General features: G+C 43.7%; 1 protein-coding gene across 1 annotated transcript in view; it reads right to left on the reverse strand.

Annotated features, from left to right (window-relative positions):
• Nucleotides 1-686: 686 nt before the first annotated feature.
• The window catches only part of Chp1 (calcineurin like EF-hand protein 1), a 28,378-nt gene continuing 12,622 nt past the window's right edge, over nt 687-16,442 (reverse strand). Inside the window, exons 3-7 of the mRNA XM_021640572.2 lie at nt 14,899-14,979; nt 11,554-11,681; nt 5,968-6,029; nt 2,981-3,103; nt 687-2,537 (exon numbers count right to left, since the gene is read on the reverse strand). Of these exons, the coding sequence (XP_021496247.1) occupies nt 2,484-2,537; nt 2,981-3,103; nt 5,968-6,029; nt 11,554-11,681; nt 14,899-14,979 (448 nt within the window). The 3' untranslated portion in view covers nt 687-2,483. The remainder of the gene's footprint in view (nt 2,538-2,980; nt 3,104-5,967; nt 6,030-11,553; nt 11,682-14,898; nt 14,980-16,442) is intronic.

Below are 16,442 nucleotides of genomic sequence, written 5' to 3' on the forward strand. Positions count from 1 at the left end.
GGAAGGAAGGAAGAAAGGAAGGGGAAGGGAAAGGAAGGAAGGAAGGAGGAAGGAAGGAAGGAAGGGGGAAGGGAAAGGAAGGAAGAAGGAAGGAGGAAGGAAGGAAGGAAGGAAGGAAAGAAGGAAGGAAAGAAGGAAGGAAGAAGGAAGGAGGAAGGAAGAAAGGAAAGAAGGAAGAAGGAAGGAAGGAAAGAAGGAAGGAGGAAGGAAGAAAAGAAGGAAGGAAGAAGGAAGGAAGGAAAGAAGGAAGGAAAGAAGGAAGGAAGAAGGAAGGGAAAGGAAGGAAGGAGGAAGGAAGGAAGGAAGAAAGGAAGGAAAGAAGGAAGAAGGAAGGAAGGAAGGAAAGAAGGAAGGAAGGAAGGAGGGAGGAAGGAGGAAGGAAGGAAGGAAGGAGGGAGGAAGGAAGGAGGGAGGGAGGGAGGGAAGGAGAAAGAGAGAGAGAAAGAAAATATTTTAGATCTTACTCGGAATTAATATGAAAAGGCCAGAGCTGAAACTTTTTGCCACGTGGCAGACTGAGCCCATACAGGGACATCTGTGTCACAGGCCCACACAGCAGTGATATATCCTGCAATTGATACTATATAAGCATAAATCTGAGCAAGGGACAGAATACATTATTTTAAACTTAGAACACTGGAGTTACATAAAACTGTCTTAAAACACACAGATAAAGGCCAACCATATTCTTCTGTTCAATTAATTTATTGATGGATTGAGGAATACAATTTTAATGGGACAATAAGGCACAACTGTGGATTAAAACAGTTTGCTATACAGCCAAGGGGGGGTATAATTTTAGAAACATTAAATATGAAAATCAAGAAGCCACTGAAGTACTTCTCAAACAGATCAGTATCAGACAATTCTTCCCTTTTATACAATTCTTATAGTACATCATTTGATCACAAAGTCTGACAGATATTTCAGAGAAAATTCCCCAATTCATGTAGACTCCAGCCATCCATCCTGGCCATTCCCCTGTTCCTCATCTTTACCCATTCTTTATGCAGTGTTTCTGGTTGGGTTTTAATAGCAATTTCTTTCCTAAGGAATTGCTTACATATCTTGGGTAGCCTTCCAAAGCAACAAAGCAAGCAAGCAAGCCAACAACAGAGCAGATTCACAGGGACGTAGAACAGAAGCAGCCTGATTTAGTGAAGTGTAAGCCAAGCTGACACTGTCAGAGAAGCTGAGCTGGGTCACTCAAAGACCTGTAATGTCACCTCAGCTGGTGCCACCACTGCCAGGCTCCATGCTTCTAAAGGATCTGTGTGGTTTATACAAGGAGCTATGAAGGTCCTGTGACTAGGAAGCTCATGAGACAACACACTCCACGCCTGGACCAGGACTGTGAACTGACTAGACACCTGCCAGCATTAAAATTTGCCAAGTATACAATTCTTTCAGAATTTTGTGCAAAACTTTAAGACACTGAGGACAATCTAATTCTTCAGGACTGAGATAAGTCAGGCACTTCCATAGCACTAGTCTTTCTGTTTGGAAATGTGAAGAATCTTCCAGTGTATGAACACTGAGGCATAACCCATGTTGCAGAGCAAATGTGGGCAGCTCTCAACAGGCCGAGCCCCTACCACATTGTCAGGACAGACACTTGGGGGTGACAGTGTCCCAGAGAGAAGCAAAATGGCAGGCATAAGACTGTTTTCTGAATGTCAACAATGTACTCAGAGAAGAAGCCACATAAATATGCTGAAAATAAAAAGCCAGAGGTAGAGAGACCTGGGGAAGTCACCTAGGAGACATGGCTCTACAAGCCTACCATGACCACCTTTCAAGAACAACTCTGCTCATAACCCCTGTGATGACAGAGCAATAAAGGGGAAGGAGAGAGTCGCATGCTTCCAAGAGTACCCCTGGCTGCTGAAAAGCTCCTGGATAGCAATGTCCCAGAGACACAATCAGGAGATGGTAGATGTAAACCAGCAGCCACTCGCCATCCTGCCACATCAGAAACAGGCTCGACAGCAGAGCCTGGAGTCAAGCAGAATGCAGGGAATCTCAATGAAAGGAGGGAGGCTGAAAGACTGAATGCACAGAAGGTCGAGTGATAGCAAGGTAGGAAGACACAGGAATATGATGGAGGCTTGATGAAGGGAAGGCAGCAAGGACATGGTCCCCATCCAGTGCGAGCTTTGCTGGCCGGTTCTTGACATGAGTCCCTGTCTCATTTCCTCAGACAAGATGGATGCATGGCACTCAGCAGCAAAACAGGGGAAGATGGTACTTACAAACAGAGACCTGATGGGTGGATACTGAACAGAAATAAACAGAGGGTACCATTCTGTAATGCCCTGTTTATACACAAAAGGCAAGTTTGTGTCAACAGGAGAGACTTCAGGTTGTCATGCAAGAGCAGTAGTATTCTGGGAGGGGATGACAGGCTGGGGGTGGGGCTGGAGGACAGCAGGAAGTTCCAGTTCTTAAATACGAGAAAGCAAGAATAATTTGGTCTCTGTCCTTTAGTGAAGAAATCGGATGCTCATTTTCTGTTCTACATCCACCTTCTCCAAAACCTGAAGATGAAAAATAAAAACAATTCATCAGTAAGGTTATGACTACTCTAAGCACCTTTCTAAACCATGGGTGTCCTTCTCCTCCTATGCAACAGAATTTAACTTAAAATCAAAAGGAAAGGTAGGGGGAAGAGTCTCATAGGGCGGACCCCTCCCTGAAGATCCACACGGAGCTGCTGGTTGCTGGGGAGAGATCATACATTCCCCACATGCTCCTGTAAGTAGCCCCGATTTAAACTCTTCACCCCGCACCCAAAAGACATGAACATAAAAGAGTAAGTCTAGTTGAGAAAAATAAGGGAATCAGCAAGTGCGAGAGGGACAGTGTGACTAAGATCAAAATATATACATGTATAAAAATGTTATAATGACACCCATATATATAATTAATAAGTGCCAATAAAAAAGAATTGAAAAAAAAGTCAAAAAGGTAATAGACAGACCTTAACAAATTCTGTGAAAGATATGGCACTATCCCCGTCTTGATCAGCCTCCTGGATGGTCCTGTCTGCAATGCTGCCCAGCTGCTCATCCGAGATATTCACCCCGACCATCATCCGCAGTACCTGCAAGACCAGCAGAAAAAGCCCCCTCAACCCCCTTCCTTTGATACCCTCAGATTCACTAGCTACAGAATTGGAATCCTTAGTGTCTTCTGGAGGCCATTCTGAAGAAGGGAGCAAGCAGACCTCTGGCTAAGGCACTCTCCTCGTCAACAGTTCTTACTCCTGCTCAGACCATAGACGTGACCGTCTGCCGGCACAGCAGGCACGGGGGCTGTGAGAGACATCACACATGATGAATTCCAGAACAAGAAGCCGCTGAAAAGACAGCTGGCTGTGTTTGCTGTTGACAGAGAACTGGTATAGCCCCAAAAGAACCCACCAACCCTAAACATCTGGGAGAGGGAAAGGGGCCCTCTCTCTCCACTAACCTCTCTCCTATGTAGGATTGGGAGGCTGAGACTCAAACACCCCAAATAAAGTAGAGCTTTAAAAAAAGTGCTACATAACCATGGTACCTTAAACAAAATATGTAACTTCAATGTTCTCTAGCCTAATGGCTCACAAATTTTCCTTTCCCTACTCCTTTACATCCTGCTGAAGACATTAAATTGCATGACCAGTGGGTTTTTGCTTCTTACCATATATTTTTTTGAAGCATGGGGAGAGGACCGTTTTCCAGACTGACCTGCTATGCGGTTCAAGCTGGCCTTGCATGCCTGTACTCCAACAATCTTCCTTCGCTTTCCAAGTAGCTGACACACACTATCTTACATAGCTCTCAACCAATTCTTAAAAACTAGAAGTTGTGATTCAGGGGTTAAGAGCACTGGCTGCTCTGTCAGAGGACTGGGGTTTGATTACCAGCACCACACGGTGGCTCACACCTGACCGTAATCCTAGTTCCAGGGGAGAGAAGAGCCGGTGTTCTTAACTGCTGAGCTGTCTCTCTGCCCTAGGTTTGGAATTTTTTTTTTTTTAATCTGTGGGGGAAAAAAAGCTTTGGGTGGTATTTTCCTCATACTGTCTTATAAAGTCTGAGTTATGCTAGCCTCATGAAATGAGTCAGTAAATCGAGCAACCATCCATACGTAAGTATAACTGACACAATAGACTATACATATTTACCAAATGCTTTAGAAATTACAGTGCCTAGAAAGACAAACTTTGTTCTCTTCTACTTTGGAAAACTGTTCTCTTCTTGCTAGGCTAAAACTAGTTACCTGGATACTTCAACAGTCTAGACGCCCATCTGTGACAAAGTCATTTCTGGTCCACAGTAACTTTCCCACCCCATGTCACATAATTCCTTAGAAATCATAATAAAGAAAATAAACCAACTCTCCATTTCAAAATCATCTTTCTGGCAGCCAGAGCTGGACCACAGGCTGAAAATATGTAAATTTGGAATGGCTAATCCCACCTTTTCAGCCCTCAAAGGCAAAGGGTGTGACTTTCAGTCAGACAGTATGTTTTTCACTGAAAAAAGCTATTCCCACTTCAAAAGCAAAGGGCAAGATCAATATCCATGACGGGTGGGGAGGGGCTCAGGAGACTCCCCACCCACGGCCGAGGCGCTCCTGGCATCTGGGGCTGCAGGGGCTGCAGTCACTTTTTGTAGGGACTTTGGCCACCACTAGCAGGTTGCCCCTGCTCCAACGGATGGTCCAACACCCATTAGCACATAGGTAGCACTAACTAGATTCAGTGGGATATGTTTTTCAAAAAGAACACACCTTGGGAGAGGGATATATTGGAGGGGATAATAAAGTGAAGGGGGAGTGCAGATATGGTCAAAAATATCACACACATGTATGAAATTCCCAAAAGACTAAGTAGTAAATATTATGTGTATTTTTTTTCAAAGTAAAGGCCAAAGGATACTACCACTGGCCCGCTGTTTCGTGTTTTCTCATTGAAATGTAGGAACGCTGAGTTGGTCCCTAATCTCATCTGGGTAGGCTTCAACTTATGAGTTTTTTGAAGATATAAAATGAGTTTCGGTTTACTAAAAGCAGAAAGCACTTTTCCTTTTAAATATATCTTGAGGGCTGGAGAGATGGCTCAAAGGTTAAGAGCACTGGCTGTTCTTCCAAAGGTCTTGAATTCAGTTCCCAGCAACCACATGGTGGCTCACAACTATCTATGAGATCTGGTGCCCTCTTCTGGTATGCAGGCATACATGCAGACAGAACACTATGTACATAATATATATATAATATGTAACATTATATATTACTGTATATATGATATATAACTGCATATATAATATATAACATTGTATATATAACTGTTCATACACTGCATATATAATATATGTGTGTGTGTGGATATATAATATAATCAAAACAAAGAACTTGCCCCATGGAAACTCCTCAATGTGCTAGCTACCTGGAGTCTTCCAGATTCAGTGACAGGGACAGTTTCTTACTGTGCTAAACTTATAAAAAGAGAAAGAGATGGCGAGCAATGCAAATCATGCAGTACATCAGTCATAGCCGGGAAGCAGGGAGGCGCTCAGTGGAGCTGCCGACGACGGGGAGTGTTGGTTAACTGGGCGGGTGGTGGCCATAGCAGCCCCTCAACTCTGACTGAAGAGCAGAAGTTACCTCAGAGCCCTTGGGGCTAAATGGCTGCCAACACGCTGACCCATCGACAACTGCGCTATCTGACCTAGCCGCTCTGTACTTCCCCTTTGTCACTCAGCACCTCAGAGACAGTCAGTGTAAGTGCTGGCGACTGCCCAGCCGTGAAGACTCAGTGACCCGAATCAAGTATTTTCAGGTCTTCTCTGCCTTTTATCTCCAAGAGGATTCTTTCCAAGGCAGGGATTAACAATGTTTACTGAAAAGAAAGAACGACTGCTGCCCATAAAAATAAACAGTTAGGACCCGAAACACACGCTGTTCCTAAACTTTCCCACGTACCTGTAACAGCTCGTCACGGGAGATCTTGTCATCTTTATCCAGATCATATAGTCTAAAAGCAACTGGTACGAAAACACAAGAAGTCAGTGGGAAATCCTTGTCCTTTTCAAGGAGCTAAACACACAAAGGATAAGAGACAGAAAACGGATACCCAAATAACAGATTTCTTAAGAAAACTGTCATTCCTAATAGGGCTTTTTTTTCCCCTTAGTTTTGTTTTGTTTTTCTGCATAGCTCTGGTTGTCCTGGAACTCGCTCTGTTGACCAGGCTAGCCCGAATCTCACACATATCTGCCAGCCTCTGCCTCGCTAAGGTTAAAGGCATGTGCCACCACATGTGCCTTACTTTCTTAAAAGTTCTACTAAGGCTGAGCGGTGGTGGCACATACCTTTAATCTCAGCACTGCGGAGGCACAAGTAGGTAGATCTCTGTGAGTTCAAGGACAGCCTGGTCTATAAAATGAGTTCCAGTGCTGTTACACAGAGAATCCATTTCCAAAAACCAAAAAAGAAATTGAGACTTGCTGTAAACATCTTAGACTTGATGAAATGTGATGTCTTAATCAGAAAAATTGATAAAAGAAAAGCCAAGAATTCCTTTTCTTACAGTAAAATGAGGGACTAAAGAAAACTTCCTGTAACCCGTGATCCCTTAAGTAGTGTGGCAAGTTAAGTCACTGTACAGCACCCATCAGTTCCACCACCCACAAATCGGCGAGACCAAAAAGAGCCACACAAGCGCCAGGACTGAGGCCTAACATAGCCACGGGGACTGAGCTTGTAAAGATCTTACGTCAAATCTCCCACTCTTCCTTCGAGCAAAGAACTCGAATTTCTTTTTTGTTTTTGTTTTTGTATTTTGAGACAGGATTCTCTTGTAGCTGAGGGTGGCTGTAAGCTACAGCTGGCCTTCAACTCTTGATCTTTGCACCTCTACTTCCTAAGTTGGTGGGGTTACAGGTATCCCGATGCCCAACAAGAACCGGAGTTTCAAATGACATCACTAACTCTGACATCTAGACGGAACACCCCACTTGACCACCAGAGCTGGGGCTGCATATGTACAGTATCTTACTTGTCACTTGAGCGGAATACATAAATTCCAGGCCCCAGCAAGTGCCCTAAAGAAGTGTTTCTTCTTTAACAATACATAAACCTTTTAGGAATCAGGCTATATAAAAACTTGGCTTATATGTCAGTGTAAGAAAGAAAAATCAGGAGAGCAAAACTACTCAGTTTTTTGCTCTGTTGTTTAAGGCCTACTGTGTGAACAGGGTTTCAGAACACTAAACGAGTGACTGCTACATAACTCAATACAGGTTGGTTTTTAAATTACTGGTTATTTTAAATTTCTGGTTACTTATTATGTGTTTTGAGTTAGGATCTTGCTCTAGAGCCACACTGGCCTATGTGGTCCAGGCTGGCCTCAGACTTACAATAATCTTCCTACTTCAGACCTGCAGCAGGAGGGTCTACGATGGACGGCTTCAATTTTTGGCTTTCAAAAGGTGATTGCCAAGATAGGCACTAGGATGTACACCTACAATTCCAGGACTCAGGAGACAGGAGGATCAGGAATGTAGGACCAACTTCAGTAACACAGGGTGCTCCGGGCCACCCGAGGCTCCAGAAGACCCTGTCTTATGAGCAAAAATAAGTAAAAGGGACCTGAACCTGGGTCCTCTGGAAGAACAGCAGGCCCCCTTAACTCCTGAGCCAGCTCTCTAGTGCTTTGAGACAGGGTCTCACTGCTGCCATGCTACCTTTGAACTTTGAACTAACAGAGTTCTCTTGCCTCTGCCTCCCAAATGCTGGGGTTAAAGTCACGCTTCATCATGCCTAGCTCTTAATTTCTTGACTAGACAAATGGAATGAAGATTTTCCTTACCCCAACCCCCCTTTTTTGAGTTAGGTCTTATGTAACCTTGAATTCACTCTTCCAGAGAACTGAACACACAATAGGAGGCTCACCAATACCTTCCAGCACATACACACACAAACACAAGTATGTGTACACACAGAGAAATTTTTAAACTTTTTTTTTTTTTTTTTTTACAGAAGAGGGTTTGGGTTCCAGGGCAGCCAGGGCTACATGGAGAAACCTTGTCTTGAAAAACAAAAACAAAGAAAAAGAAAAAAGAAGAGGAGGAGGTGGGGTGCAGACTCAGTGGGTAAGAGTGGCCACACAGCAAGCTTCAAGTTCAGTGAGAGATCTTGTCTCAAGGAAAGCGGCAGAGAAAGATGGAGCAGAGCACCAACATCCTGCTCTGGCCTCCTCACGTGGATGTGGACCTACAAACTCACATGGCCACACCCGTGAAAGAGGAGGATGACTAGCAGGAAGAGGGGGGCGGGAGTAGCAGTGGCAGCAGTGGCAGCGGCAGCAGCAGCAAACTCAAAGCAACAGTAGTTTATTTTTTTCAAAGACTGAGGTGAGAGTTCCCATGTGGCCCAAACCTTACCGACATCCACATTGCTCACATTACTATCAGGCCTTAGCACGGACAGTGTACATTAAATTTTACTGTCCTGCAGAGTCCCTGAGTTTTGACAAATGCATAACTGGTATTACTACTGCAATGTCATAGAGTACAGTTTTATGCTTCTCCAAATCCACCTTGACCCCACCTCCTTTAAACAGCCCCGCCTACAGTTCCTGAAAGAGAACCCCATGGACCTAATTCCTTTGGTACTAGGTCCTCTCCTAACCCCAACAACCTCCATCAGTTTGTCTGTCTTTATCTGTGTTTTTTCTCCCTGCCCTAAAACAATGTATTAAGCCATGGCAATAAAATACACTATACAGAAGAGAAGAGCTGTTGAGAGAACTGGATCCAAGAGATATACCACAAGTTTGAAAGTGCTGAAGCCTATCAGTCATTATTACAGTAAAGATTTGTTTGTTTGTTTGTTTGTTTGTAGACAGTCTCACTGTAGCCCTGGCTGTCTTGGAACACACTAGGTAAACTGAGCTGGCCCCACAGAGACCAGCTTGCCACCGCTTCCTGAGTGCTGGTACCAAAAGCCTATGCCATCATGCGCAGTCAACACAGGTATTTTCCTTCATTCACTTATTTAAATGTTTAGTTGCGTGTGTGTGTGTGTGTGTGTGTGTGTGTGTGTGTGTGTTCACTCAGGTACTAAGGCAGGCACACATCAGAGAACAACCTGGAAGAGTTGGTTCTCTCCTTCTACCAAATCCCAGAGCCTACCAAGTGGGCTCTGGGATTTGAACTCAGGTCATCAGGCTTGGTGGCAGGTGCTCTACCTACTCTACCTCTTTGACTGTTTTTTTACCTTTTTTTTTTTTTTTTTTTTGAGACAGGGTCTCTGACATAGCTCTGGCAGACCAGGAGCTCATTAACATAGACCACCAGGGTGGCCTCTAACTCAGAGATCTGCCTACTGCGACGAAAGGCAAGATCCACCATACCCTATACATCCCTGGCCCTTTTCTAAGACAACTGACTTTTTCAATTATTCCTTAACACCTAGTCTTGAGACTGGCAAGAAAAGGTTTACAGTATAGTATCAAGATCATGATACTATATCATAATAACAAGACATGTCTAGAAAAAGCAAAAAAGTAAAAATAAAATAAATTAAAATAACCTAAGCTAGGTGTGGGGGTGCATGCCTTTGATCCCAGAGACAAGAGAATCTCTGATCTCTGTGAACTGAAGGCTAGCCTGATATATAAAGTTCCAGGACAGCCAGAGCTATTATACAGAGAAACCCTGTCTTAAGAAAGAAAAGAAAGAGAGAAAGAGAGAAAGAAAAAAGAAAGAGAAAAAGAGAGAAAGAAATAAAGAGGAAAAGAAAAAAAGGAAAGATGAAATGAAATGAAAATGACAATAAATAAAAACACCAACAACCAATGGACCAAAAGCTTTGCATGAAGCAAACAGAATTCGGTCCTGAAAGAAAATGTGGCTCACTGGTACAGTTTATAATAACCATGAGAGAATTCACACAACTCTGTTGTCTGTATTCAGCTCTGCTCCTACTGAGAGTTTCTGCTCTTCTCTAAGCACCAAAATGTTGAGGTAAAAGCTCAACATTATTTTAGTACTTTTGTTCGAAATCTTCTCTGGCCTAAATAACAAGATTCACGTTAGTGATTCTCAAACTGCACTATGAATGCCAACAAAATATATGGACAAAGCCCAAAGGCCACAAACTGAAACTGCGGGAAACATCTGTCAAATATATGCAGATGCAGCACGATGCACTCCATTTTTTCTTAAGGCTCTTTTTGTTGTTGCTCTATAGTATTTTAAAACCTGCTCTATCTTTAAATCATCATGACTCCGTTTAACCTGTGGCTTCACAAACTTCTGGGCACCCCCCTAACACTCTCTTCAAGGCAGGGTTGGGCTCAACTAGTTTCATACAATTTCAGTATCAACTTATCTTGGAAGAAAAGCAGAAATTCAACTTCAACTTCCTGGAAAATGTTGTAAGGGATTGGGCAATCGTCAGTGAAGCAACAAGGGCAAAGGGAAATCTAAAGAAAAGAGGCAAGAGGCACAGAAAATTGCCACTCTGGTACTGGTACTTTAGTCAAATCCACAATCTACCAAGTTATAAAACAGGCAGGGGCCAACAACCTCTCAATGGCAGGGCCTGGGGTTTTGCTTTCAATTGTCCCTTCAGCACCTTCTATGCCATCTAGAATCAACTATAACAGCAGGTAACACTGACGGAGAACCCGGTACACACAGGTATAACAGCAGGTAACACTTACAACAGGAAAACTCTCTCAATGGGGACTATAGATGCAGCTCAGTAGAAGGGTGCTTGTCTAGCATGTATTATGCCTTGGGTTCTATCCCAAGCCTCTCAAAAACGCATGCCTGTAATCTCAACACATCAGAAATTCAAGGCCAGCCTTAGCTACGTAGTAAGTTTGAGGCTAGTCTAGGGAACATGTGATCCTCTCTCTAACAGCAATCAAAATCCCTGAATAAGCTATGAAAATGACCTATAAAATCCCTTAATATCAGGCAGAGCACAGTGGCAGATGCCCATAATCAGAGCACTTGGGAGATAGAGGCAAATGGACCTTTGTGAGTTTGAGGCCATCCTGGTCTACAAAGCCAGTCCAGGAGAGCCAGAGCTTGTTACACAGAGAAACCCTGTCTGGAAAAAAACAAATAATCCCCTCCCCAACCCCCACCCCCCAAAAAAAAACCCTTAATAGCTCATTAAACACACAGAAAACTGCACCCCAAAGATCTCAAGTTAACCTGTCCAAAGTCTCATGGGCAAAAAATGGTAAACCAAGAAATTCCAACTCAGCTCCATCCAGCTGCATTAACAGTCTGCATTTGTAAGCGTTGAAAGAGTAAATGAGTGGGACGGCAGTAGTGCCTGCCTTTAATCTCAGCACGAAACAGGCAGAGGCAGGTCCATCTCTGAGTACAGAGTGAGTGCCAAGATAGCCTTATAGCCAAGGCTACAGACAAACCCTCTCTGGAAAACACAACAAAAGAAAACAGAAAGAAAGGAAGACAGAGCAAACGAGCACACAGATAATGGGGGGAGGGGAGGAAATAGTTAAGCCCCAGGACTGATGCTCCTTACAGTGCAGTTTGTTGCTTCGGCTGTTGAGTGGCTCAGGTCCATTCACATCTTTGCTCTTTTCGTTATCCTCAATGGGTCGGAAATGAGCCAAAGTTCTCATGAATCCTCGGAAGTTTACCTGGTCCTCCCTGATTAGAAAATACAAAGGAACACCATGTCAATGAGAGTGAAGTCTTCTGTTTGTATGTTTTGTCTTCTGCAGTGTTTAGGGATCAAGCTCTAGCTCTTCCATCAGCTAAGCACTGCCACTAAACCCATACTGATTCACGGTGATTGTTTCTTACGGACAAGAAATGGTCAACACTTTGAGCCTGTGTAGTCCATTTAACAAGCTTTCTTTCCATATACATGCATAATACTTTAGGGCTTAATGCAGTATCTACATCTAAAAAGTCTCACCTCAACTGTGTGAAGTGGTATATTATTCTCATTTATTAAATGATTAGGCTGAAAGAAAGAAAACACATAACTATAGTCAGTTATCAACTGAATTTACTTATCTCTTTCTAAAAACTGGATTTTTTTTCTTTAAGATAGGGTTTCCCTGTGTAGCCTTGGCTGTCCTGGACTCCCCTTTGTAGACCAGGCTGGCCTCTAACTCACAGAGAGCCACCTGCCTCTGCCTCCCTGAATGCAGGGATTACAGGCGTGCACCACTACACCACTGCTAGCAAAAAATGAATTTAAAATAGGGCCAGCACCACACATGAAAGCCAGTGCTTAAACTCTCTTTGCACTGAATTCTGGAACAACCAACATGTTAGTCTTCCAAACTACAATAAGATATGCCAAGAGGTATTTTAAATTTGAAGCACATCCTAGAAAATCTTTCTTGTTTATTTGCGGCTCTGAGACAGAGCCTGACTCTGTGGCCAGCCCGGCTCTGAATTCACAGCAGTCAGGTTGGCTTTTCAAGTCCGAGGGAACAGGGATAAGCCACCAGGCCCAGTAACTTCGCTTTCCTCTCTGTCTTCCTTTTACGCTGGGGGATAAACAAAGGGCTTCACCAGTATTAGGCAAGCACTTTACCACTGAGTTATATAGATCCAGCCCTATGGTTTTCTTTTTATTTATTTATTTCAAATCTTACAGGTATAGGTGCTTTTGTGCACCACTTGCAAGCCTTTAGACTGTGGAGGTCAGAAGAGGGCTACATAAGCCTCTGTCTTAAAAAAAAAAAAAGTTTGGGGGTGGACATGATGGCAGCACTAGGGAGATAGAGTTAGGCAGATCTGTTCAAGTTCAAGGCCAGTGAGCACATGTCTCAAAAAAAAAAAAAGCAATTTCAGACTGAGGATGTAGCTCAGGCAATAGAATGCTCTTCTAGCGTGCCTTGGGTTGAACTTCAGCACTACATAAACAGGTCATAGCAGTGTGCACTAACAGCTCCCTCCACTCAGTAAGTGGAGAGAGGAAGGTGGGAGACGCAGGGTAGCCGATACCAACACATTTGCTGCGAAGCCTGGTAACTGAGCTGGATCCCGAGAACCCACATGGTGGAAAGAAAAGAACTGACCATGTACAGTGGCATGCCCGCAGCACACACACGCAAGCACCTGCACACACACACATGCACACTGAGACTATAATAAAAAAAACAAAACAGCAACTAAAAGGAAGCAATGCAAAAATTGAACAAATGAATTAGTTCCAGGGTGACCCATGTGACTTGTTTACTTGTCAGCAGCAGGTGGCCTGCTTCCCAGTTACTTACAAAAATCCTGCAAGTGGTGCACGCCTTTAATCTTAGCACTTAGGGACAGAGGCAAGTCGATCTCTATAAATTCAAGGCTAGCCTGGTCTACAGGGTAGCCTGGTCTACCCTGTATCACAAATAAAACAAAAGCCCAGTCTTAGCTGAGTTATACCAACACTAGGGAGGCATCAGGAGAATTCTGAATCTGAGTTCATTTTGTACTACAAAGAACCATGTCGCAAAATGAGACAGAGTTTAAAAAAGAAAACATAAAACCCTTCTATGATGGGCAGTGTCTTAAGTGTCAGGTAGATAATACAGTTCAGGGACCTACTGATGGGAGCGATCAAAGAAAAGCTATCTCAAAAGGGTGACCTTTGCTTCTTTCATGTAGCTTCTATCATGGAGTATGACAGTATCTGCACCAAAATGTAAGCAATACCAAGTAAGACTTGAGTCATGTACCAGGGCAAAATAAAAAATAATAATAATGTTATTAATAGTGCCTATGTAACAGAGATAGTAGAAAACACCTGTGTTCTACTATCAAATTTCAATCTGAAGAAAACAAACTGAAAAGTCTTCCTCTTTAAGACAGAGGAGAAACAGAAGCCTGGGAGCCAAGTATCTGAGTGTGATAAGAAGCAGAGGCACACGTGGCCGCAGGCCCAGGCCGGCAGGCAGCCTCAGTCTCAGTCTCAGCAGCAGACTGGAGAAGATGGCAGGAAGTAACCAGCCAGGAAATATGGTTTTGCCTTTCAAAACAGACTTCCAGGGCTAGCGAGATGGCTCAGTGGGAAAAGGCTATTGCCAAGCCTGATGATCTGAGTTCGGTCCTCAGAATCCAAATGCTGCAGAGGAGAAATGATTCCTGCAAATTGTCCTTAAATTTACATGTGCACAAAATAAATGTTTTGATTTTTTTTTTTTAAAGAAGAAAGACTTCCACAAGCTGTTTTTCCAAGTAATTGATGGTACCAAGGAGCTCTGAAAAAGAAGTTTGACAAAATGACTCTAGTGAATTTACTTTCAACTGTAAAGGGCTTGTGTATAAAGCACATCAGTGAAAGTTATCTTCTGGACAGAGTGCAGTGCTCTGCAGGCTCTAAAAGCACAACTGACAGAGGGTCGTGCAGTTTTGGCTGGCCTGGGCTATGTAGACCAGGCTAGCCTTGAATTTATAGAGATCTATCTGCTTCTGTCCCCACATGCTGGGATTAAAGGCATTCGACACTGTATCTCGGAGGGCTTTTTAGGTAACTCTGGGAAGCAGGCCACCTGATACAGATAGGATTTTCTTACGTAAGCATGTCACATGGGTCACCCTGAAGGAACTGGGTCTGATTTCCAACACCAACATCCACAACCACCCACCCCTCCCGTTCCGGCAGGTCTCATATTCTCCGATGGCAACATGGAGGTACACACACAGACACAAAAATTAGAAGGAAAAGTCAAGGTGGTTAGAACACAAGAGATAATCTACATATGAAAATTGGGATGCCCAATTTAATTCTGGGCAACCATGATCTGAGACGGCAACTACCATCATTGTATTGTGCATTGTTATTACACTAGCCATTGATATAGGCTAGACAACAAAGGGAGGGATCAAAACTAAGGGCTGGCCAACGGCTGCCCCCACTCACCCCTCTGAGAAGAAGGCATTGATAATCCGGTCCCCCAGTGGGTTGATGGCAAGTTCTGGAATCCTCTGAAAATCTTCCCGGCTGCCAAGAGAATCACCTTAAACTAGAGATCACGGGCCTTTGGAATAAACTCTTTTAAAGCCAAAAGACTCTTGCCTCCTGGAAGTACTTTTGTGGCAAAGTAAACAAGAGTAATTAGATTCTCTACCAAATGTTCCTTGCACCAGCGCAGGTGTAAATGGAGCATGATTTAATTTTGCTATGTCCCTGTCCCAGCAAGCCCAGCAGACAGGTTATGTCAATAAACCAAACAATGAGCAAATACTATGCTGTTCCTTAGTAAATGATTTCTTGAACATTACCATTTTGTAGTTATTAAGCTTGGCACTGATGTGAACAGCAAACAGACATGATCAACTGCCACAGTACTTGAATGTAGGAGCAGGCGGTTAGAGGAGCCTAAAGACGCTTGCTTGAGATGAGCTAAAACAACTATGAAATGCAAGAAATTCTTAAGAGATGTTTCCAGCTAAGAAAAGAGCTACAGCGCACAGTGGCCAGCCTGAGCTACAAGTCCTAGCACAAGCTGGATTATCAGAATGAGACCCTCTCATAGTTTTCCAAAAAACTAACAGAAAAGGAAAATGAAGGAAGAGAAAGAGGGAAACAAAGAGGAAAGGGAAAGAATCCTTTCCCCAGTGAGAAGTGGGGCAGAGTTAACCTTGACCATGTTAAGAGCAGCCAGCTTCATGTAACATGGGGGCTGCGATACCATCCACACACACATCCCGTGCTGCTCCAGCTGCTCCAACTTGATACAGTATCGCTCTTTCCCGTTTATCTGTCCCCTGTGGAACTGAGGAAACGGAACTAGACAAAGTACTTGCCCTTGCCACAACTAAAAGCAGAAAAGGCTTAAATCTAAGACTTTAAGTCAAATGTGTTCCCCACATTACATTGTTTTTAAGATAGCAGCCTGATAGAGCACAGCCGCCCAGGCTGGCCTTGAGCTTGCTCTGTAGTGCAGGCCAGCCTGGGACACATGCTCTTCCTGCATCAGCCCCTGAGCTGGAGTCATTCTTGATTACGTAATAAGCTTAAGGGCAGCCAGGGACACAAGAGACCTGTCTCAAAGAACAAAACAAAGAACAACGAGCCGGTAACTTGGCTCTGTTGGTAAGAAGCTGAGTTCAGAGGCCCAGCACTCATGTAAAAAAGCCAGATATGGCAGCGCCCGTCTGTGATCCCAGCACGGGGGAGGTGGACACAGGCAGCCCACCAGCCAGTCAGCTTAGCAGAATTGATAAGTTCTAAATCCATGGAGACCTTATATCAAATATTAAGATTGGCTGGGCCAGGTAGCTCATGCCTTAATCCCAGCACTAAGGAGGCAGAGGTAGGCATATTTCTGAGTTAAAGGCCAGCCTGGTCTACATAGTGGGTTCCAGGACAGCCAGGGCTACATAATGAGAACCCTGTAAAAATAAAATAAAATAAATAAAAGAATGAAGAAGACACCCAATGTGGACCTATGAATTCTACAC

The sequence above is a fragment of the Meriones unguiculatus genome, chromosome 18 (assembly GCF_030254825.1).
Source record: "Meriones unguiculatus strain TT.TT164.6M chromosome 18, Bangor_MerUng_6.1, whole genome shotgun sequence".
NCBI classification, from domain to species: Eukaryota; Metazoa; Chordata; class Mammalia; order Rodentia; family Muridae; genus Meriones; species Meriones unguiculatus.